Genomic DNA, 24519 nt, shown 5'->3' on the forward strand with positions numbered 1-24519 from the left:
CTTCTCCTTGGGATTACATTGCCTCCATCTGAGACCCTGGAAGTAGCAGGGCTGCTGAATTTCAATACAAAAGGCATGGAGGGGTCTCCCATTGGAAGTAATGGTCAATCTCATCATTATAGCTGGAAAAGATGTCCTGCTGTGCAAACAGTTCCATGAGCTGTATATATGCAGAAAGGGGTAGATTGTGCCCAAAAAAGATGGTGCTGGAAGACTACTGCTCCACCCTATGGCCTTCAGCCTTTAAGGTGCCACAAGGTTCCAACTTGTGTCCTATGTTTCTTAACCTATAAGTGAAACCACTGGGAAAGGAGATTTGAACTCCTTAGCAATCTCTGTACAAAAGGCATGGAGGGCCCTCTCATTGGAAGCTACCTGGATGAGAAAATTAAGCTACCAGGATGAGGTTTGCACAAATTCTGCCCAAGCTCTGGCTCCACCAGATCATTTAGAGGTCACTCTCAATGTTTTGTTTTGTTTTTAAAAAAATCTTGCTTCAGTTCATTTGAAGGAGACATGTAATTTTAGCTGCAAAATATTTTGCCTCCATTACTCTGTAACATATCTTGATTTCTACGGGATTCTACAAAGGGAATCTTAAGAAGATTTAGCACACCAAAAGCATCCAAAATGAAAAACATCAAAAGTTTCAGAACAAAAGTCACCTTGGCTCACATAAATCCTGGGTAACAATATGGCAAAACTCCTTTCATTGAGGCATGAATTGGTAATGAGAACTCTATAAAAGGTTCCTTGTATATCTCCAAGATGTCAGTAAAAATTCTTCTCAATTAGGATAGGAGTCACAATTTAATTACTAAAAAAGGAAGCTGATTTAAAACTATTTGCATTTTTATTAATAGTAAGAAAAGGGATTGTTTTTCCAAATTCTGCTAGATATTGCTTAAACTTGTGAAAATTCATCAGACATTTCCCTTTTTTAAAACCCATCAATTCTAAGAGAGGAACAAACAGTGCTGAGCTTCTGAGTACATGGCACAGCCTTGTAGTCCAACAGCGTCTGGAGGCCCATAGAGTTCCACAGTGCTGCTTTACACCAACATGGCATTGATCTCTAAAGGTCTGCTTGTGGTAGTAGAGTTCTCACACCACTCAGGAGAAAGAGTAAGGAAGGAAAACCATGACTGTCTGCAGTGGTTCAGTGGCATTGCAAAACGTTATCATCATCACCACTGCAAAGCTTTGCTGGATATCATTTGAAAGATCCCTGCTGGCTTTGTTTTGTCAAGAGAATCTCTAAGTAGGGAGAATGTAAAATGAAAATGATTAAAAAACCACCATTACACTAGACTATATTCTAATATATGAAGAAAGTACAGAAGTATCTATTTTCCAAAATTGCAAATGATGGTGCTTCTGCATTGTAGTATATTTGCTTTTACACATTTTACTAATTTATTTCCAATATCAAGGAGTCCCAATCAATGGGATAATGTCAGAGAAGTGAAGAAAAAGGGAATTAGCAACAACTGAGTATTCTACCACACATGAATGGATGTGCTGTTCATTTCTACAAAGCCACCACTGGTTACCAGGACAAATAAATTATCACTATATATACCAACAACAAAACACTTTGTTGTCAGGAAAGTTGTAAGGAAAATTGGGGTTTTCAGAACCCCTTAGCTGTAGGGAATTTTTCTTGTACAGTGGTCCAAATGCATTTTTTTAAAACACAGCTCAAACATGGTTTTGCCCCATAATAATACAGATGGAGGAGTGCAAGTAAGAGTACAAACAAACTGATCTTTTCGGTCAGCTGTGTTATCAGAATGGGCTAGATTTTAAAGACATCTACACAGGGCCAGTCCCAAAGGGCGGCCAGGTCAGGCCCTGGCCAAGGGCCCCTGGAGCCACAGAGGCCCCTGAGGGGCCTCTCAATAGGGTGGGGGAGGAGTAGCACTCCTTTTCTGCAATCTGTGGCAGCTACTCTGGGAGTAGGGAGGGAGGGAGGGAGGGAGATTCTTCCACCCGCCTGTTCGCTGGCTCCACTTACCCATCTCTCCTATCTTTTGCGGCTGCATGCACAGGACTGCCATTAACCAAGACGGTGGCTGAGGTTTCCCTAAGGGGCTGAAGCCTCCACTGCCATCTTGGTTGATGGCAGCAATGTGTGCGTGTAGCAGCCCGCGCAGCTGCAAAAGACAGGAGAGATGAAGCCAGCAAACGGGTGGGCGGAAGAAGCTCCCTCCTTGAGAGAGACAGGTAGGGTGTGTGTGTGTGTGTGTGTGTGTGTGTGTGCATTCATGCATGCACACACACATGCTGGGGCCCAGGGCAAGCTGGTGCCCAACGGCCCTGGCATGTCTGGTGCCCTGCATCTACGAGACACCTGGTCAATAGGCAGCATATTTACAAAACTATTTAAATGGCCACAGATCTAAAATGCTTGAAAAGTCTCTCAAATCATTTCCTTTGAAGAAGAAAATGCAGTGGGCCAATTATGGAGTCAAAGCCTAGGGACTCACAGCCCAAGGGGGTTCCAAAATAACTACCCAGGATGGGGCAGGAGCGAACAGGCATGGCATTAGCACACAGGTCAGCATAGGTATACCAGGGCTGATGCTTGGTTGCTGCCTCATCCTTTTTTTCTTCTTAATTTTTTAAAATAGGTGGTGGCTGGCCAGGTATCCGCATGTTTATAGATAGGCATTTCATTGTTTTTACTTTAAAACTGTATTATCCTTTTCTACAACAAAATGGTGCTTATACCCAAGTAAAAGTGTTTGGCATCAGGGCAGGAGACGTAAACTGCATTTTATTCCTTTAGTCATGATGGCTCTATGAACTAAGTGTAATTAAAATGCAAAATTGCACATGCACAGAGTATTTCTGATCTTTTTTTATAAGGGTTGGAAAAGTGTTTTTTGCTCTAATACATCAGGAATGTAGAAGCAGTTGTAAAGCATGGAATGGGGGAACAGCAATGTTAATTATGTGCGTCGCAGCTGAAGTGATACCCCTGACCATCTAAGGAGGGGTTCCCATAAGACCATTAAATCCAGGGTCCAAAAATTACCTAGCTGTACCACTGGAGAAGCAAAATAATTAAGATTTAGATTACAGATGGGCACACATGGAGATATGTTTATGCCAAGCTTATTCACGCCCTTGGCGGTATGCAAACTGTATCTCCTTTGAAATACATTTGTTTTGTTGTTTGCTGGTAGGACAAGAAAGCATAATATCTTTTAAGTGTCCCTTGTCACTGACACAAGCCTTGAAATCTCTGTCTGTCCCATGCAGACCATAATTGTCCTATATAGCATCACTGTCATTGCCTTCCAGCATGTTTGACAGTGCAAAATAAAATATAGCTGACAGATTTTTTTCCCCAAGTTTTCTCTTCTTTGTGTTGATCCTTTCATTTGGTTGCATCACAACAGACTGGAAGGAGCTAGACTTGAAAACCCTCAATGATGGGAGCAGTAGTGGACAGTGTGGAAGGGTAGCAGCACTCACCTGACCTCCAGTCAGTTGCTGCTCCTTACTGGGAGGTAGAGGGGTGAGCCGGCAGGCAGCTTGTTGCAGTGCAAACTCACCATCAAAAGTGCCAGATTGGCTCCACTGGTGCGGCTCCACCACACCAGCCTCACTGCTACCTTGCCCCTCTACCTCACAGTAAGGAGCAGCCATGCAACCAACTGAAAGTCAGGTGAGTGGCAGCACCCCACCGCTACCAGATGGCAGCATTTAGCATTTGAGGACTGAGTTTGATGAAAGTGAGCATCCCTACCTTTATATCAAAACATCTCAGCCCAATTCCACTATTCACATCTTCTTGCGTTCCTAATGAGATCCAGCTGAGCAGTATCTTCTGCACAAAGAATCCTGGGATATATTGAGCCACTTCATATATAACACGCTAAGCCAAAGCACAGCTTAGCATGAACAGGTAATCATGCAGGCTCCAAGAGAAGAGATTGCAGCTACGTTGCTCTTACTCTTGTCCTAGTGCTGCGCTGTGGTGAGCTAAGCTATGGTTGGGCTTAGTACAGTGGTTCCCGACCTGAGGGCTGTGACCCCCCCAGGGGGCCCACAAGTAAGCCAGAGGGGGTCACGAAAGTAAAGAAATGAATTATTTATTAATTGTTCTTAAAAGGTCTTCACTCCCTGGACACTGTCTGTTCCCCACTGCAGCTGCCAATAACACCTCCCCCTTGCTCCAAATGAGAGGGGAGGACTTTTGCTGAAGCACCAGAGCACATTTCAGGCACGCCGAGGGCAGGCATCTGCCTATAAAACACAAGGCAGATGCCAAAGGAGGCTGAGGGTGGAGCTATCAGGAAGAAGAGGGGATTACTATCACCAACTCCCCACTCCTCGCACTGCTGCTGCTGACATCGTCCAACAAGAGGAGAGGTCTTTTCATGAAGCAAAAAGAAGCAAGAGTACAAGTAAAGGCTGCTTTCCCCCTTCCTGCCTGCCTGCTTACCTTTCTTGGCTCCTGATTCACTGCCATTTCCTTTTAAAAATTATCCTTATTTGCACGGCTACCCAGATCTTGCTTTTGGCCCAGAGAGAGCTAAGGAGCAGTGAGGAAGCTCGGGACTTGCTCGTCCCCCATCTCTGAGCCTAAGTGTGTGTGCCAGCATCCCCCATTTCTTCCACCTACACTCCCGCCCCCAATTTCTCTTTCTAAGATCCTGTGGCAGTTGAGGACTTTCCCCTCCCACATGCCCAAATGCATGCACACCTCCAGATGCTTGTAGGAGGGACAGGTGTGTTGTGTATGTGTGCATGTGCTGATCTGGTCCACAATCATTCCCCAAGTGCATGCTAACCAAGTCATTAATTCTCATGACCATCCCAAGGCCTAAAAGCACTAACCCCCCTCCTCAATCTATCCACCCTTTTGTCTTCACAATCTAGCAACCCCACCACTACCACATTGTGCGTGTGTTTGCGCTTGGGTTTGCGCTTGTGCTTGCATTTGCATTAAAATGCTCAGCAGGTTGGCTGAGGCTGGGGTCCACATACTGCAGATGAAATGTATTTATTTATTTAATTATTAACAGTCTGCGTCTGTGTTATAATTGCTTTTAATATGTCTTTTAATATCTTTATCCTCCTCTTCGGATGCACACCTTAACGTGGTGAGGGGGTTTGAGAATGTTGAAGAAGCTAAGAGCAATGCGGTCAGGAGTCTAGACCAAGAGTCTAGACTCCTAGCAGGGGCACCCAAGGAGGAATGGTCAAAGCTGAGACACCAGACCAAGATGCATCCAAACTCAGAGGAAGGCAATGGTAAACCACCTCTGAATATCTCTTACCACGAAAACCCTATGAACAGAGTATCCAAAATGCAACACGAGATAGCGCTGGAAGATGAGACCCCCAGGTCAGAAGGCACTCACCGAGCTACTGGGGAAGAACAAAGGACAAGTACGAGTAGCGCTGTAACTAATGACGCAGCTGGGTCAAAACCGAAAGGAAGCCCAGAGGCTGATGCGCACAGATGCGAAAGGAAAGTCCAGAGTTGCACGATGCACACAATAGGAACAAGGAATGTGAGAAGCATGAACCTGGGAAAGTTAGAAAATGTCAAGCAAGAAATGGAACGCATCAACATTACAATACGGTGTGAGCAAACTAAAATGGACATGAATGGGACATTTCCAATCAGGCAACTACAAGATATTTTATGCAGGAAATGAGAAATTAAGAAGAAATGGGGTTGCTTTAATAGTGAGAAGTGACGTAGCAAGAGCAATTAGGAGCTACAACGCAAGGTCTGAGCAAGTGATATCAATGAAATTAAATGAGAAACCTATCAACATAACCATCATCCAAGTCTATGCTCCGACGGCAAACGCAGAAGAAGAGGAATTGGAGAGATTTTATGCAGAAGTACAGGAAGAAATTGATCACACACCAAACAAGATGTGCTGATAATCATGGGGGATTGGAATGCAAAAGTAGGGAACAGAGAAGAATTAGGAATTGTGGGGAAATGGGGCCTAGGAGACAGAAACGAAGCAGGAGAAAGACTTATTGAATTCTGTGAAGCCAATAATTTGTTTCTTGCGAACACATTTTTTGAACAACCGAAAAGACGACTGTACACATGGACATCACCAGATGGTCAATATAGGAATCGAATTGATTATATGGTAGCAGAAAATGGAGAAGTTCCATACTTTCTGCAAAAACAAGACCAGGAGCAGACTGTGGTACAGATCATGAACTGATCGTATCGAAAATCAGAGTAAAGCTAACAAAGACCAACAAAGCAATCATAATGCCAAAATACAATTTAAATAAGATCCCTGAAGCATATAAAGATCAAATAAGGAATTGATTTGAGGCTTTAAACTTAGTTGACAGAGAACCAGAAGAACTATGGAATGAAGTCAGAGACGTTATCAGAGAAGAATGCAAAAAGACAATATCTCTAGTTAAAAAGAAAGACCTCAATGGATGACTGAAGAAACTCTTAAAATGGTTAAAGAGAGAAGGAAAGCAGAAGCAAAAGGAGATAGAAACACAGTCAGAACCCTAAATGCAACAATACAGCGACTAGTACGTAGGGACAAAGAGAACTATTACAATAGTTACTGTATAGAAATAGAAGAGGATAACAAAAAGGGTAGAACAATAGGTCTATTCCAAAAGATTAGAGAAATGAAAGGGAAATTTAAACCAAGAGGAGGGATGTTGAATAATCAACAGAGGAACACACTCACTGACCAACATGAAATAAAAGGAAGATGGAAGCAATACGCTGAAGACTCTATAAAAGAGATGCCAGGATGACAGATTCATTCATGGAGGAACCATATGATGAAGAACCAGAAATTTTAGAATGCGAGGTGAAAGCTGCTCTCAAAATACTTGGAAGAAACAAATCACCGGGAATAGATAGCATACCAATAGAGTTGCTACAAACTACTGAGACTGAATCAGTCCAAATTTTGACTAAAATCTGTCAAGAAATATGGAAAACTAAACAATGGCCCACAGACTGGAAGCGTTCCATATACATCCCAATTCCAAAGAAAGTGGATCCCAGGGAATGCAGTAATTATCGAACTATTGCCTTAATATCCAATGCAAGCAAAGTAATGCTCAAGATTCTACAACAAAGGCTCTTACCATATATGGAGCGAGAAATGCCAGACATCCAAGCTGGATTTAGAAAGGGAAGAGGTACCAGAGACCATATCGCAAACATACATTGGATAATAGAATGGACCAAGGAATTTCAGAAGAAAATCCTCCTGTGCTTTATAGATTACAGCAAAGCCTTTGACTGTGTAGATTATGAAAAACTATGGAATGCTTTAAAAGAAATGGGGGTGCCACAGCATCTGATTGTCCTGATGCGCAACCTATACTCTGGACAAGAGGCTACTGTAAGGACAGAATATGGAGAAACCGATTGGTTCCCAATAGGAAAGGTGTGAGACAGTGGTGTATTTTATCACCCTGTTTATTTAATCTGTATGCAGAACATATCATATGGAAAGCAGGATTGGACCAAGATGAAGGAGGTGTGAAAATTGCAGGGAGAAATATCAATAATTTAAGATATGCAGACGATACCATACTACTAGCAGAAACCAGTAATGATTTGAAACGAATGCTGATGAAAGTTAAAGAGGAAAGCACAAAAGCAGGACTACAGCTCAACGTCAAAAAGACTAAAGTAATGACAACAGAAGATTTATGCAACTTTACAGTTCACGATGAGGACACTGAACTTATCAAGGATTATCAATACCTTGGCACAGTCATTAACCAAAATGGAGACAATAGTCAAGAAATCAGAAGAAGGCTAGGACTGGAGAGGGCAGCTGTGAGAGAACTAGAAAAGGTCCTCAAATGTAAAAATGTATCACTGAACACTAAAGTCAGGATCATTCAGACCATGGTATTTCCGATCTCTATGTATGGATGTGAAAGTTGGACAGTGAAAAAAGCAGATAAGAGAAAAATCAACTCATTTGAAATGTGGTGTTGGAGAAGAGCTTTGCGGATACCATGGACTGCAAAAAAGACAAATACTTGGGTGTTAGAACAAATTAAGCCAGAACTATCGCTAGAAGCTAAAATGATGAAACTGAGGTTATCATACTTTGGACACATAATGAGAAGACATGATTCATTAGAAAAGATAATAATGCTTGGAAAAACAGAAGGAAGTAGAAAAAGAGGAAGGCCAAAGAAGAGATGAACTGATTCCATAAAGGAAGCCACAGACCTGAACTTACAAGATCTGAACAGGGTGGTTCATGACAGATGCTTTTGGAGGTCACTGATTCATAGGGTTGCCATAAGTTGTAGTCGACTTGGAGGCACATAACAACAACAAATATCTTTATTCCTTTTTTTAAAGATTTTTTTTAAAAAAATTTAAATTGTTTTTAACATTGTTTTGTTTTAATGTATTTTAAGGTCTTTTAATGATGTTTTAAAGTGTTTTTAGTGTTTCTGTTTACTGCCCTGGGCTCCTGCTGGAAGGAAGGGCAGGGTATAAATGAAATAATAAATAAATAAATTATTGTTGCATTTATATCCCACCTTTCCTCCAAGATGCTCAAGGTGGTGCACACGGTCCCGCCCCCTCCATTTTATCATTACACCAAACCTCAGCTCAGGCTGAGAGACTGTGTCTGGTTCAAGGTCACCCACTTCATGGATGGGTAGGGATTTGAACCTGGTTCTTAATCCAACACTAACCCACTGATGCTGGGAGACAGGACTGTATATCTTCAGACTGTGGAGAGGGGGAAACCAATTTGATTAGATCTTTAAGTTAAGAAAAGAAATCAACACTTCCCTGTCTTCACTGAGCTTTGCCAACACACCAAGGAAGACTCGTGACACATGTATGGTTGAAATGTTATATTTATTAAAATATAACACATAATCAATCAAATTCCAATCCGCCAATTAATAATCTCAAATCCTTCGGGCAGGTGAGGCTCAACCTATGTATGAGGGTCTAGACCCTCCAAACCAGGAGGCAAGTCAGTCACATCGTACTGCAACTCCCCAGACAAGGATGTGGGAAAACTTCTCCCTCCTTGCAATCGGAGTCAGGTTTGTGGTTCCAACCTCCGCATCCTGGCCCCACCGTACAGGCGTTCACCATGATGTGCAAGCCGGTCCCACGTGGACACCCCCCGGATCCACACCAGGCATTACGCCTTGATGTTTCACCAGGGAGTGCCCTTTACCCAAATGCCTCATCCACCTCCATTTTTAACCCCAATTACCTCACCTGCCCGAATCCAACGCCACAAGAGGGGATCAGCTGAAGCTTGGTCCCCTCAACCCAAAGAAAACAAAGCCCCCAAACCCAACCTAAAATCCTCCAATAGCAAATCACACCCAATATCCGAAAGATGGACACCATCATCTCGAAACAGATGCGGTGCATGAAAACGGATTTTGTCATGAGGAATATATGCCCCACCCAATGACAAAACTAAACTCCTAACTTTCCTATTCACCCACTTTCTGGATCTGTCGATCCTGTTGGGGTGCATTGCACCCCTCCAAACACGTCGCACCAGCATGTCGGACCACACTATAACAAGGTCCGGGTATGACTGGATGAGAGCATTAAAATCCCGGGTGATCCTAAGCAGCAGATCCATACCTGGCTGCTGCACCAAGTCGTTTTCCCCTAAATGAACCACCAACACATGTGGCTGGTTAAATGATGCCATAAGGCGACACACCAAAGGCATGAGCGCATCCCAAAGCATGCCCCTCTGAGCCTCCCAGCCAACCGTTGCTCTAGCAGAAAGCTGCAGCTGTGTCCCATCAAGTGTAGAGAAGGCTCTCCGATGTGTCCAAAATAAAATAGAGTGGCCACACATGATGACCCTTGCAGGCACAGGAAGGCTCAGCACACCTAAGAAAAGAAAAAACAATATATCAGAATCAATACCTGACATAAGACTTGAAAGCGGAAGAACGCCACCTTCCAATCGCCTGAATGTCCTGAACACTCATGCCCACGAGGGCGGCGGCCGTGGCCGCCCCAATCCGAAAGGAATGCAGCCCATAGACTCCAGCATCGTGACCACTGGCCAACAAGGCCCGCCGAACAACGGCCCAAAATTGAAATTGAGTCAGGGCAGAACCATCCGCATGTATAAAGAGGTAACGCTGGCCTGCTGGCCTCATTGACAGAAATAAATGCACTGCAGCCACTGGGCACAATTCAGGGACCTGGCAAACTCTCAATGAAATAATACTGCCACAGCCCTTTTGATCAGTCTTAGAGACTCGAAGGGAAAGCCTAACTATCTCTGCACCTAGCGTGCAATCGCCAAAGCAAAAGGCTCGGTAGGACACATCGCGCTTTGAGGAAGCCAACACTTCGCTAGGGTGAAAAGCACCATAGAACATCGTCAGTGTTACTGTGGCGAACAGGTGCAACTCATACTGAGATGAGCACAGAGACCTAAATAAAGGCAGGATCTGAAGGAGTACATCGGGCGTGATTGGCCTCCTTCGGTCAGCAGGCCTGTGAGCGGAACGCGACCAACCCTGAAGGACCTTTCTGACCCTAAAATCTACAGAATGATCCTGCAATCCTCTTGCCTTGGAAATAAAGGCCAGCGCAGAGAGGTGTCCGGCGATGGTAGAAACAGAATGAGATTGCCCTTTCAGATGTAACTTAAACTGCAGCAAATGTGAAACAGGGATAGGCCATACAGGAGGCAAAGCACTACTGGCATGGAACGCCTGAACATTCCCAAGGCACGCTGGTTATGCCCTCTGAGAGCTGGGAGCAAGGGCAGAAGTTATAGCTGAAGAACGCCACCTGCCAATCGTCTGGACGTCCTCGATGCTCATGCCCACGAGGGCAGCGGCCGTAGCTACTCCAATGTGAAAGGAATGCAGCCCAAAGACTCCAGCATCGCAACCACTGGCCAACAAGGCCCGCCGAACAACGGCCCAAAATTGAAACTGAGTCAGGGCAGAACTATCTGCATGTATAAGAGATAACGCTGGCCCGCTGGCCTGAAACACACACACACACAAAAAAAATTGCCGCATAGTGGAAACTGGGCATAATTCAGGTACCTGGCAACTAAATAAAGATACAGAACTGCCACGGCCCCATTGATCAGTCTTAAAGACATTTAAGGAAAACCTCATTAAATCTGCACCTAACGTGCAATCGCCAGCATAAAGCACTACAGGACACATCGCGCTTTGAGGAAACCAATACTTCACTAGGGCGAAAAGCACCATAGAACATCGTCAGAGTTACTGCGGCGAACAGGTGCGACTCATACAGAGATGAGCACATTGACCTAAATAAAGGCAAGATCTGAAGGAGGACATCGGGTGTGATTAGCCTCCTCCAGTCAGTGGCCTTGGGAGCGGAACACAACCAACCCTCAAGGACCTTTCTGACCCTAAATCTACAGAATGATCCTGCATTCCTCTTGCCTTGGATTAAAGGCCAGCGCAGAGAGTGTCAAGCGATAATTATGACAGAATTAATTTTGCCCTTTTGAATATAGCATAAATATCAGAATACTTCCAGAACGCATGCCCGCTAGGGCAGTTGTCGCAGCCACTCCTGTATGAAAGAAATGCAACCTCTAAACATAATGGCCATACGAACAACATAGCAATAATCAAAATTAAATCAATACGTAGCCATTAATGAATATGAAAAGATAGTACTGGCCCACTGGCCTAACAGAGAAAAAGCTCTATCCGAGGGAAACCAGAGACTGAGTGACCACTCAGTCACTAGCCCACTGGTCCATATTAAGCGTATGCGCTAAAAAAAAAAAAAACAGCACGGCAATATAAGCGCAGGGCTCAAATTTTACAGTAACTTGCCCAGAAAGCTAATTTTTCCAGGGCAAAAGGCTCACTGAAAATATTATTAAGGCCACCGCCCAGGACAACTGTCCTGTAAGGGGGGGGAAACTAAGAATCATCGAAGGCAGGAGTATCGATAGCACATCCGGGGCAAAAGGCCACATAGGACCAGGCGGTCTCAGGGTGGAATGCAACTAACACCCTTTGGTTTTCATGAAATGGGTTCCCTAATACACTTGGCCAGAAAATTAATGACAAAGGCAGAAAGGAGGCAAGATATATTCCCAATGGTAACGTCCTGCCCTCTTTAGTAGATAATAAACTGCAACAAGGTGTACATCATTCGTTCAATGGGGGGGGAGGATGGCCTCATAAGATCAGGTGGCATTAGAGTGAAATGTAACCAACCCCTTTATGATATTCATAAAATGGGTTCCTGACTGCACGTAAACCCAGACATACCAAGTGATGAATAGATATTGTATTATACTTTGCAGAATAAACGCATGCACAAAGCGCATAGCTCAAATAGCGTTGAGGGTCTGGGGATTTACCCCATAACCATAGCCAAGTGCTGCACTGAATGTATCATGCAGATCTGAAGGGCAGAAGGCCACATATGTACCGCTGGCACTGTAGGAAAATAATCCAAGAAAATAAATTCTATAGTGAGCCCCCAGGCACCTAAAGGCAGCCAGCCATTATTTGGCATGCCCAAGCTCCTGAATTGACACCAAATTATCAACTACAGCCTGTATCAAAACTTACCTGCAGTTCAGGCTACAGGAGGAAGTCCTCTGTTTTTGAAGAAAGAACGGCCGCTGAAGAAAATTGGTAGCAGCGCCCAGTGTACACGAGACTGCCATGAAATAGATGCGATTGAAGAGGGTACCTGTATCTTGTGAAACAAGCAGTATACAATTCATATTTGTGGAATAAAGTTAAATTGATTTAAAAATTCCGTGGAAAAGCGTCATAATAAAGATTTACCTAATGCTAGAGGAGCACTTTAATCAAGGACCAATATTAACTGTCAATCTCAAATTAAGCATAATGTTTCATTTTAGATATTTCAGGGATAAAACAGAGCATTTAAAACTACAGGAAAGATATATATTAACCTTAAACATATTGGCTCCCAGAAAGCCACAACTATGAGTTTACCTGGCTGTACGGCATTTCCTTTCTTCTTGGCTCAGAACGCCACAACAATGAGTTCACCTGGCTGCAGAGCATTTCCTATAAGCTTACATAGCACAGATTACCTTTCTCGGAATCACACCTATTCACATATTTTAAAAACCGCAAAAGAAATATGAGATGTGGGATTTTTCTATACTCACCTTAAAATAAACTATTGCCCTTTAGAGACGCTATTGTAGAAGCATCTATACTTTTCCTCCATGCATAAGAAATGCAACAAATTATGAAGCTACATGATCGAGAACATCATTTTAAAATACAAAACATGCATGCAGGAATACAAACAGAACTAAGTATATAAAATAAATGATATGGGGATAAGCAACAACGAAGATCAATCTAAAACCTACATCCGCAATGCTACCCGCCAGAATAAGCTTCATATATCTATATATGATTATCCATATATCTATAAAGATTTTAAAATTAATTTATATATTATCAAAGTATTTATTAATATAATAATGATAAAATCATTCCATATATAATAAAGAATTTAAGAAATCAAAACAAGCAGACACCCCCCCTTCCAAGCTACTCACCCCTCCTACGCGAAAAAAGCAAAAGGAGCGGGGGGAATCTAAATACATATCTATAAATATTAAAATTAATTCATGTATTTATTTATTTAATAATAATAAAATCATATTATATATCTAGAAATATCTGAAAATTAATTCATGTACGTATCTATTTATTTATATATTTAATAATAAAATATTATATATAATTAATTAATAAGACAAAACAAGCAGACACCCCCCCACCCTTGTGAGCAACTCACACCTCCCCCATGAAAGAGGCAAAAGGAACAAGGGAGGGGGCTAAGGGGAGGGGTAAACAACCCAACTCCCCACAATCCAAAAAGGGGTGGAAGAATTATGTAGCAGGCTAAATGGAGGGGGGGTTAATGAAGGTTACCATCCACAAAGGGGGGTTGCTTGTGCAAAGCACTTGCTTAAAACCCACTCTAGCAAGGCCCCAATAGGGTGCAAGGAAGGCCCCTGAAATAAATGGGGTGGGATTGGTGCTGGAACGCACCTGCAAACAGCCAGCTCCAGGAAGAGCTGACAAACGGAAAGGGGCCAACAACAGAAGGCAAAGTGTGAGAAGTCCTATAGAAAGCCACATGTAGGCTCAGCGCAGCAGCAGTAGAGCTAGCAAGCAACACTGCAACCACTGCATAGCTGACACGCGGGAAAAGGGGGCCCAACAAAAGGAAGGCGATGAGGGAGAACTCCAGGAAGCAGCCACGTGCAGGCTCAGCGTCGCAGCGCCAGAGCCAGCCGGCAAGCCGAGGCAGCCGGTCAAACACCACTGCCCAGCTGACGCGCGGGAAAAAGAGGAACGCTGCAACAAACAGGAAGAACGCCCGGGAAGTAGGTAAGACGAGGCACTAACACCAATAGGCAAGCCCCACACCCGCCTCTCAGCTGATGAGAAAGCACCCCCCCAATAGCCCTCCCCTGCGCCTGGCCAAAGTTAAACAAGGCGCGAGGGTACCAGCGGTAGAAAGCAGGAAACCTCTACAAGGAAAATTCACCAAAAACGGTCAGCAGCAGGACACCCAAGGAGCCTTTTCTTAACGTGCCGCAAGGCAAAAAAGGCGCGCTCTTAAAGCGGAGCAGGCTATATATAGCCGCTCAAAACCCTTACCCCATTGGTCAAGATACCCCACCTGACCTCTTACACAATTTCTGGAACCTTCCCGAGCCTTCCTAGAAATAGGGTGTAGGCAAACCCGCCCCTACCAAATGGGCAGGACCGTCATTTTATGGAAAGGGATATTTGGATATGTGATTTTGCCATGCACCATTTTTTCAATTAACAGAGGCTAAAATTATAATTAGCATGGGGGGGGTCACGACATTTTTTGGGAACCACTGGCTTAGTGTATTGTCTGAACTTGGATTTATGGAGCAGAACAGGAGCAATTTGCCATAATCTCCTCTCTAGGAGCTCACACATTTGTGGTTAGTCATAGTTTGGCTTAATGTCACATGTGAACAGAGACATTATAGGACTCAGGTACCCTGGAAAAATAAAAATTCCTGAGATGCCTGGGACCCTGCCATTGCAGCATTCAGGCCATTAGGGTGGGGAGACATGCACCAGCTCAAATTGTAATCTAACCCATAGAAAAACTTTGAAACTCATTTTGTAATGGAAAAGAGCATTACAAGCTGGACAAATCTGTATGCTAGAATAGGTAACTACATGGCAATATCACTAATGAGAATTAACATCCCCATTAGTGATAACTTCAGAGGATATTATCCAACAAAGCAAAGTGCCATTGATTGTGCTTATTTCTCTTCCATGGAAATCAATGGGTCTAACGTTCACTCCAGACTGTCAGTGTTTTGCAGGACAGATTAAAGCGCATACCTGAAATGTAGGTTTACAGATAAAGTGGATTAAAGTGCTCTGTCTCCCTAATGCAACAAATTAATTAAAAAGTTTAGACTTTTTGCAGTTTGGAAAGTAATAGGGAAGTGCATTGAAAAGTATGGGAATAAATGTATAAACATACCGCAAGCAAATCAGGATAAATGCTGAATTAAATAGGTCAACCAAAGAAACCCTAAGTTTATTGAGTCATTTACAGCATAAACCTATACATGTCTACTCAGAAGTAAGCCCAGCTGAATTCAGTGGGACTTACTCCTAGGTAAGTGAATTTAGAATTAAATTGTATTTAGCAGCCCTGAAGTGCTTCATGTTTGGCTGGATCACCTCCATGGTCTTTAAATTGCACTCTCTGTGGTACAAATTTGTTTATGTCAATAATTCCTTTTATTTACAGTTAAAATATATAATATTTTAACTATTAATATACTGATATATATCTTATTTATTTTGTTTAATAAATTAATTCATAATAAATATTGGTAATACACATATCCAGTTTGATGGTGAATATGTGGGACATTTAGTAGTTTACAGAGGTGACCTAGAGGTATTTTGAATACACTTGGATATTACTGTTTAAAGTATGACCATTTTTTTGGCTGAGTTTTCACTGTGTTTATCCCTGCCACCCTCGAGTCTAGGCCTTAGTCTGTGACCTACGTCACAATCACTGACAAGAAGGACAGTTGTGTTCATTTCTCCAGAAACTCTCATAGGGATTACAGTAATTTTCCTCATAAGACCCCAGGGGAAGGATAACTTTTATTACTGACCTTTGTAGGGTAACGTCTTTCATATAGAGGCAACAACAAAATGAGGGGGGGGGAATTATGCACCTTAAGGCAGTAGGAAATTTCATGCCTGCAGTGTGGCGGCCAGAAGTTGCACCAAGAAGGTGGTGTGATATTTGTGAGGCTCAGGGCCGACAATGATTCTGTATCTTTAAGAGAAGAGACAATTCAGCCAAGTGCAGGTTTTCTTGCTACACTGTAATGGGAAAAACCACAAGGTGAAATTCTCCCTTCCCTCTGTACAACCTTTAAAGATACAGAAGAGGTCTTCTAAAGAGCTGAGTATCAGATGCTAAGTATCTCTGCATATTTCCATAACAGGAAACTGGATCCCACCAGTGGACCAAACCCTTATCTCCCCTTTGTCTTTACGCCAAATTTGAAAGATGGGCAAGGCTGGCCATCTCTCCATCTCCTAACATCACAATTGCATCACATGATGTGGTACTTTGAAGCCCTAAAAAAATCAGCTGATTGTCTGGAGTTCAAAATACCATGCAGGGCTCTTTGCAAACCCCTTGCCAAGAATGTTGTGCTTTAAAGACTCAAGAACAAGCTGACTGTCGGGGCTTCAAAGCACTGCATCACCTGACATTATTGTGGCTTGGCCAAAATGGCCTGACAGGACAAATGAGGAGAACTGCCAGCCTAATAAGACCTGCAGACTAGAGTTTTTCCACCCCTGCTATACTCACTTATCTCAGCATAAGCTTCATTTAACACAATTGAACTTACCTTGGAGTAGACATAGAGACAATTGTGCTGTGGGGGGAGGGAGTTATGTGTTTTTTGTAGGGTTGAGTCTTGGTCCCCTCAAATCACTACTTTCAAGGCAAAAAGTGAAGCGAAGTGCATTCATCTTTGCAGCCTGAAGTACAGTACACTTTTCAGGAAAAGGCAAGACCCAGTCTGCTGGTGGGCAGAGATGGCTCTGTACAAAGGCAGAAAACACAAATGGTGCTCTCACAGTAGTAAAAATATATGAAATAATTATCAAATTGATTTCTTTTAAAATTTGCTACCTGTGGTGGGCCGCCTCAGCTTGCCTAATGTAGGACCAGCTAAGGGGTTTGTTGCATCGCCATTGTACAGCCTAGGATTCTTTCCCACATCTGGAATGGGAACATATGGGGGAATCCAGGCAAACTAAGTACAGATGCTTTGTGGCCTTATGACTCTCTAGTGAATGAGAGACCCACAACAACCTCCATGTGGAAGTGCACTCTGACAGCATTATTAAGCAGTGCTTCAGCTCCTAGCTCTTGCTAATATTAAGCACAGATATTTGACAGCATCACTGAAAAACTAGGAGGCAGGAAAGCTGAAAAACAGATCTTTAGCTATGTCTCTCTCATATAAAGAAAATGTTTCAACATAAATTTTAAATAAAAGACTGAGTGTATACAAGAGCCAAGCATCACAGTGAGGAAGATAAAAGCTACAAATACTAAATTACCTCTCTTAAGCTATCTCTGACTTCACACAAAAATAGAATTTCTCAAACACTTTCTGTTTCTTAATCTTGCTCAGTTTTAGGGCTTAGTGATCCCCTCTACCCATGCCTTCCTAGAGGGAGATGGCAGCATAATCAAGCTGGTACATGTTTTCCACATAGCTGGGATCCAAAAAATTCTCCTTAAATGATGTGCTGTTTCCGGTTCCTCCAGTTTAAGGAACCCCTCCATCCTTGAACACCTTTTTCATTGCAAAATGTGACTGCTGCTATGAAGCTCAGGGGTCTGGGGAAGTACTTCTATCTGCTTTAGTTAACTTTCTATGTTAAGTAATCAGATCTCATCAAAATGCAAATAAGCAGCATAGCAGAAATTCTCCCTGGGAATTCCATGATGCTTTCCTACCTTATTTTCTTTTCTCTCCCCATGCGTTAAACATATTTGAAAACTCTTGACAAACTGATGTGCACACAGATAGATTTTCCCAAGTGGCACCATTTAAAAAACAGATTAAAACCCACATGAAATAGCTCCATTTCCCTCTTTTAAAGATTATTAAATCTAAACTCTATTTATGGTCCCAGTGGATCATTTAAACATATACTCTGAGAATCCTTCTTCAGGATATGCTATTAATCCTTCAATTCAATCTCACTGAAAAATGGTCTGAATGAGTGATTTGCCAGTGATCATTTGATGGGCAATCTAAATTCTGGTCCAAGTTCACATATCACATTAAACCACAGTTAAAAACAAACAATATTATTTCATGAGGACAAGGAGCATGCAGGTGTAAGCTGCTCTAAATTTTTTTATCTGTTCCTCCCCAGCTCCTAGGGTTGCCAAGTCAGAAGGATCCCAAACCCTGAGATTTTGGGGGCAGGCCCTAGTGATCTCATAGCAGCATGGGGCAGGCTCAAATAATGTCATTAAGTGTGATACATTAAGTATCAACCACAGTTGCTTGATGCATACAATTCAAACAAAAACATTTCTCTGATTGGAAATTAAGATAGAAATCTTAGCTAGAAGATGGAGCCTGGATAGGGAACATTTAATCTAGCCTACTTACTTCTGGCAAAAAGGCCAGGTCAGTCACTAGAAGGCCATTGTAGGAAGAAAGGAGCCTAGTGTGGAGATGTTGGATGGGAGCACTCAGAAGTAAAGATGGATGCTCCTGAGTTAATGAATTAAAGAAGTTAATGTGTTAATTGAGGGACTTGTGGAATATAAACCATGGTTTATGAAGCTAGCTGTTTAAATGGACAGGCCTTACTTATATAACATGATCTGTGGTCTGGACAACAAGCCAACTTTAAAGGTATGCAAAACAGAAATCCTCTTCCCAGGCATGTGAGTGGAGGGGAAGGAGAGCACACAAGCTGGAGGCTCATTGCTGCTCACATATGTCTCACTAAACCATGGTTTAGTGTGATTTATGAATGCACCCATATTCTCCCTGCAATGTTCCTGAAAAAACATAACTCTCAGAAGCTGCTGTTTGGTGTCAAGGGAAACTCCCACTGATGCCAATGGAGTCTTCCCTTACAGTACAAACAGAAGCTTCCAAGAGGCCTTTTTTATCCAGACCGTGGCAAGAAGAGAAAGAGTGAAACCTCCCATCCCTGAGGGTGCTCAGGTTCCCCTCTCCCAAACTATTGTTTACATACCAACAAACAAAATTGCATGTTAACTGTATTCACACAATCCACATCATTTCTAGCCTGCACCTTAGAAACTCAAGAAAGTTAATTAGGCAAAGGGAAATTAGAAAACACATAGAGAAAAACATAAATTTCTACTTTTTTGTAACATAATGTATTATCTCTTGCCAAGGGTATTCATTTTTTATTACAAAGAACACTCCCAAGTTTAGCCAGAGGGTGATTCCCAGTTACTGTTTCTGCTTATTGCTCCTCTGTGGAGACATAATTATGCATTTTGTGAGTATATGAATGAGAAATAAACTGTTTCACCCTCATCTCAGCTTCCCTTGTCCCAGCCATAAAGCTGGCAAAATTACAACTTCTTTATCTCTCATTATACAGAAAGAACCCATAAAAATAAATTACACAATCTAGCATTTCCTAGCTACACATTAGCTGAATGCACTTTTGCCACTTCCTTTATCAGTGCTAAAAAGAACAATTAAGCAGCTTATCCAAGAAGCACACATTTTTCTCTCTCTACCTCCGACTCCATCATACTTTCTGTGGGGACAGGGTGAATATTCATCGGGGGTAGGGCTTGAAATGCAACCCACACACGCATATTTGAGTATGGTAGCCACAATTTAAGTTGAGTATATGGTCACCATCAAGCTGACTCAAATTTGGGCTCACAATTTGCCTCTTCCTCTGCTACATGCTCATTTCCAGTCCCCCCTCACCTGAAAAAAGGCATACCTGGGGAAGAAGGGGATAGCAGGAGGCAGAGGGTTTTCATGAACCCAGGTGAGAAGCAGGCCCTCTTCTCAGTGCCAAATAGTGGACAGGGTTCCTGATCTCATATACAAAGCCTACATTTGTACAGTTTGTACATGCAAGCTCTTTGACAGGTTATGACTGTGGTTCCCCTGTAAATGTTGTACAGTAATTATTGTACACGTTGGTTTTGTAGGGTAAATGTGGTAAGTAGAGTGAGTGAGAGGGGGGAGTACATGGGTTGGAATGTTGAGGAATGCTGAGTTGTGATTATGTGAATGTCTGGGTGATTGAAGGTATAAATGAGAGAATGACAGTTGGAGAGGTTGTTGTTGGTTCTGGGTTTTGGAGGGGTGGATTTGTGTTTAGGTGGATAGTGAGGCAGGTTTTAGGACTAAGAGATATAAAGAGAAAACTATTGTATGTAACCACACTCATGTTGACTGAACTTAAAGCAATCTTATTTATTCCTTGTGTTATTAAATTATACAGCCACAAGAGTGGCTGTATACTATAGCCAGCGGGGATTTTTCACATTCCGCAATGTTATATTGAAAATACCCCCATGCCATTCTGATGCTTCCCATAAGCTCATTTCAAAACAAAACCTTACAAAACCTATAGTCCTGAACTCAGAAACGCTTGCTTAACAACCCTCTCAATTTTCATTCATCTAAAAAGAGAGAGAAAAACCCCAGAGCCCTTTTGGACTTTTTTCTCCAAGAGTTCTCATAATCTGTTGAAATTCATTAAAAATCAGCCATGTTCACAGAGTACCTGTAATCCTAATACTGACCTTGCCCCATACTCTGACCTTCATCTTCTGCAGTTTAAAAGTTAAAAAAAATGCTTGGCTGGTTTTTAATTTTGTCAGGAACCCTATGATAATGCGGGGCATGCTCAGTAAGAACCAACTGTCAGTGTTCTAAAAGCCAGACTCACAGCTGCTGGGCTTGGCTAATCATGGGGCCACACCCACACCAGACCTGATTTCATGTGAGAAAGTCATGGCTTCCTCCAAAGAATCCTGGGAAGTGCAGTTTGTGAAGGGTGCTGAGAGGAGACTCCTATTCACTGAGAGAGCTTCAGTGGCCAGACTAGTTTAACAGTCAGCCACTCTGATTGAAGGTCTGTGAGGGGAACAGGGCATCTCCTAGCAACACTCAGAACCCTTCACTAACTACACTTCCCAGGATTCTTTGAGAGAAGCCATGACTGGCTAAAGTGAAATAAAGGTCTGGTGTGGATGTGGCCAGGGACAGCTTTGGTTTAAATTTGGTTGGAAGGCTACATGTGACTGCTGTAGAATAAAAGGGTGAGGGAAACGCTGAAAAGCAATGATACTGTTCACAATGTTTTGGAAAGGAAAGGGTTTTCTCCTCTGCTCAGTGCCCACCCATCCAATCTCCTCCCCTCCCTGCCCCTCCCCTGGGTCAGTGTTGGACTAGGACCTGGGAGACCAGGGTTTGAATCCCCACACAGCCATGAAGCTGATTGGGTGACCTTGGGCCAGTCACTGCCTCTCAGCCTCAGAGAAAGGCAATGGTAAAACCACCTCTGAATATTGTTTACCATGAAAACCCTATTCAAAGGGTCGCCATAAGTCCGGTCGACTTGAAGGCAGTCCATTTCCATTTTAAACATGATTGCATGGAAGTAAATCCCATTGAACTCAAAAAGTATGCAAATGATCAAACTAGGGTTGCCAGGCCCAGCCTCCAAGAGGTCTTCTGTATCTTTAAAAGTTGTGCAGGGGAAAGGGAGAATTTCACAGTGTAGTTTTTCCCATTACAGTGCTGCAGAAAAACCTGTACTTGGCTGATTTTTCTCTTCTCTTAAAGATACAGAATCATTCTCAGGCCCTGAGCCTGGCAACCCTAGATGAAACCCACCCACCCTTCTCCCTCCTATCTGCTCCCTCTGGTCCCTTCCTTCCCCCTTCCTTTGCCCCTCCCTCCTCATCCCCTTCTAATCCCCTCCTCCCCTTCCTCCTCCTCCCCTTCCTCCTCCCCATGGTCAGTTTTACCTGTCTTAAGCATGATTGCACGGAAGTAAATACCATTGAACTCTATAAGCATGCAAATGATCAAACCTGCCCAACCCTCCTCCTTCCTTTGCCCCCCTCCAATATGTTCCTTCCCCCTCCCCCCTCCCCCCATGGTCAGTTTTTCCTATCCTAACCATGATTGCATAGGAGTAAATCCCATTGAACTCAATAAGCATGCAAATGATCAGATCTACTTTTCCCCTCCTTCCCCCCTCCTCTCCCTTTATCCTCCCCCTCTTCCTTCTCCCCTGCCCACTCCTCCCCTCCCTCCTTCCCCCCCGGTCAGTTTTACCTATCCTAAGCAAGATTGCACGGGAGTAAATCACACTGAATTCAATAAACATGCAAATGATCCAACCTGTACTCCTCCCCTCCCCCTCCTTCCTGCTCCCCTCCCAGTTCTCCCCTCTGCCTTTCCTCCCCTCCCTCCTCCTCTTCCTCCTCCCCACCCCATCTCCTGTGGTCAGTTTCACCAATCCTAAGCATGATTGCAGGGGAGTAAATCCCACTGAACTCAATAAGAATGCAAATGATCAATCCATTCTCAGCAAGCTTGCACAGGATCCCATTTCTTACCTCCCGGATTAAAAAGCAGGGAAATTCACTATTGGTGAATAGTTTTGGTTTAGCAACACGCCTGATCCTTGGCTGGAATATTACAGACCAGAAGGGTGGGCGGAGCAAATACCAAAGCTGGGAACAGTATCAATGAATGAATGAATGAAATTTTTATTTCGGTCCCAGACCAGCCATAGGGAACAGTATCAATGGTGGCAGCAGTGAAGGGATAGTGTAACAGCAACAGGTATCCAAAAGCAACCCAGGGCTGTAATCTTTAAAGGCAGAAAGATACAGGGGGTTGTGGCCTGTAAGTGCACCTAGACACTATGTAGCAATTGGTCAGGAGGAGACTAAGGCACAGTCTCAGAGCAGTATTACGTTACAGAGTGTCAGGTGGTAGCACCAAGTAGTGGGATCGTGACAGACCTCTGCTGGGGCCAGTGTGAGAGATCCATTATGAGACCAGACCCAGAGTAGGGGTCTGACAATGATAAATTCACATGGGATAGGAACAGCTGCCCCACTGTTTCAGTGTTTGCATTGTAATGCATAAATGGCCCTTTAGTCTTCACTGATCAATCTCATCAATTTCTCCCAGACTCCATTTCTCTGAATGAACAGCATAGGTAACAATCAAATTGATATATGTGACTTTATCACATAAGCCGTATCTATAGGACGGTCACTACATATCTCTCCAATTCAGCAAATACTTGCACAAAAACAAGCATAAACACATTCTCATTGAATATGATTTAGTCTGAACACTAAACCTTGATTCTCACATCAGTTTTCACAAAACTCTCTGCTAGGTGAGTTTTGTTTCATTTGCACATATTGAACATGTCTTCTGAATGAGGCCAGATATCACATGGTGAGAACTAAGAATTACCATGTCCTGGAGAACATTGGATTTTCATTCATTCCTTTAGAATGTAGGGAAATCTCAGATTTGGTTATGTGAGACAAAAAAACAAAAAAACCACAATATTCACCATGATATTCTGTGAGTTACAAGGATTCACATTTGCTTTTTCTTTGCTAGGGCATCAGCGTTACATACAAGGAGACATCCCATCTGTTTGGTAATCTGGAAGCAGATCTCCCAGTCCCATATTATCATAGGCCCCTTATGTTGCACTGCAAGACTCAATCTGTTCTAATAATTTACTACTGAAGTACATTCCAATGAATTAGTTAATACCTTGTGTAGACAAAAATGCAATTACTTAAATGGCCAGGCTCTGGCCAGAGTTTTTTCAGCAAACACATCATGTAGAGATGAACTATTCAATATTTTTGTTTCACTTCAATTTGAAGGTCTAAAAAATGGACTTTTATTAGCTCACTCATTAAACTATAACAAACAACACAGCTAGACTCACTTAACCAAAGTTCCAAACAGCTAACATGCAGAGGCTCAGACTAAAAGCAGCATGTCTGCCCAGCATGAACATAGCATACAGAAGCTCTTCATGCTCAAGCTAGTATGGCCCTGGTGGTTTATTAATACAATGGCAAGGCCCATCTGGTGGCTTTGCCATTAATTGCCTAAAACCTGGCACCAACCATGCTTGTACATTCAACAACAATCACAATACAACAGCAACAGAGTCACAGATGGAGTGTAATTCCATTGCACTTTGAAAACACACACACACCCTTCAGCGTTTTATGTTCACAAGTTTTCTGCACATGCATGAATAAATATCTCAACAATTATGTAGTAATTTACAACTGTTTTGTGGTGTAAACTGAACAAGAAGAAGCAATATCAGAGAAAGATGCAATTGACAGGAAAGGTG

At 42.8% G+C, this 24519-nt stretch overlaps 1 protein-coding gene across 2 annotated transcripts in view; it reads right to left on the reverse strand.

The window, feature by feature from the left end:
• Positions 1 to 9307: 9307 nt before the first annotated feature.
• The window catches only part of OXSM (3-oxoacyl-ACP synthase, mitochondrial), a 209368-nt gene continuing 194156 nt past the window's right edge, over positions 9308 to 24519 (reverse strand). The window contains exons 5-6 of one of the 2 annotated variants that reach the window (XM_061587890.1): positions 12592 to 12721; positions 9308 to 9886 (exon numbers count right to left, since the gene is read on the reverse strand). In XM_061587890.1, the coding sequence (XP_061443874.1) occupies positions 9796 to 9886; positions 12592 to 12721 (221 nt within the window). In that variant the 3' untranslated portion in view covers positions 9308 to 9795. The remainder of the gene's footprint in view (positions 9887 to 12591; positions 12722 to 24519) is intronic. The other variant, XM_061587892.1, reaches the window with a different exon arrangement.

Source organism: Rhineura floridana, chromosome 10 (genome assembly GCF_030035675.1).
Source record: "Rhineura floridana isolate rRhiFlo1 chromosome 10, rRhiFlo1.hap2, whole genome shotgun sequence".
In the NCBI taxonomy this organism is placed as follows: Eukaryota; Metazoa; Chordata; class Lepidosauria; order Squamata; family Rhineuridae; genus Rhineura; species Rhineura floridana.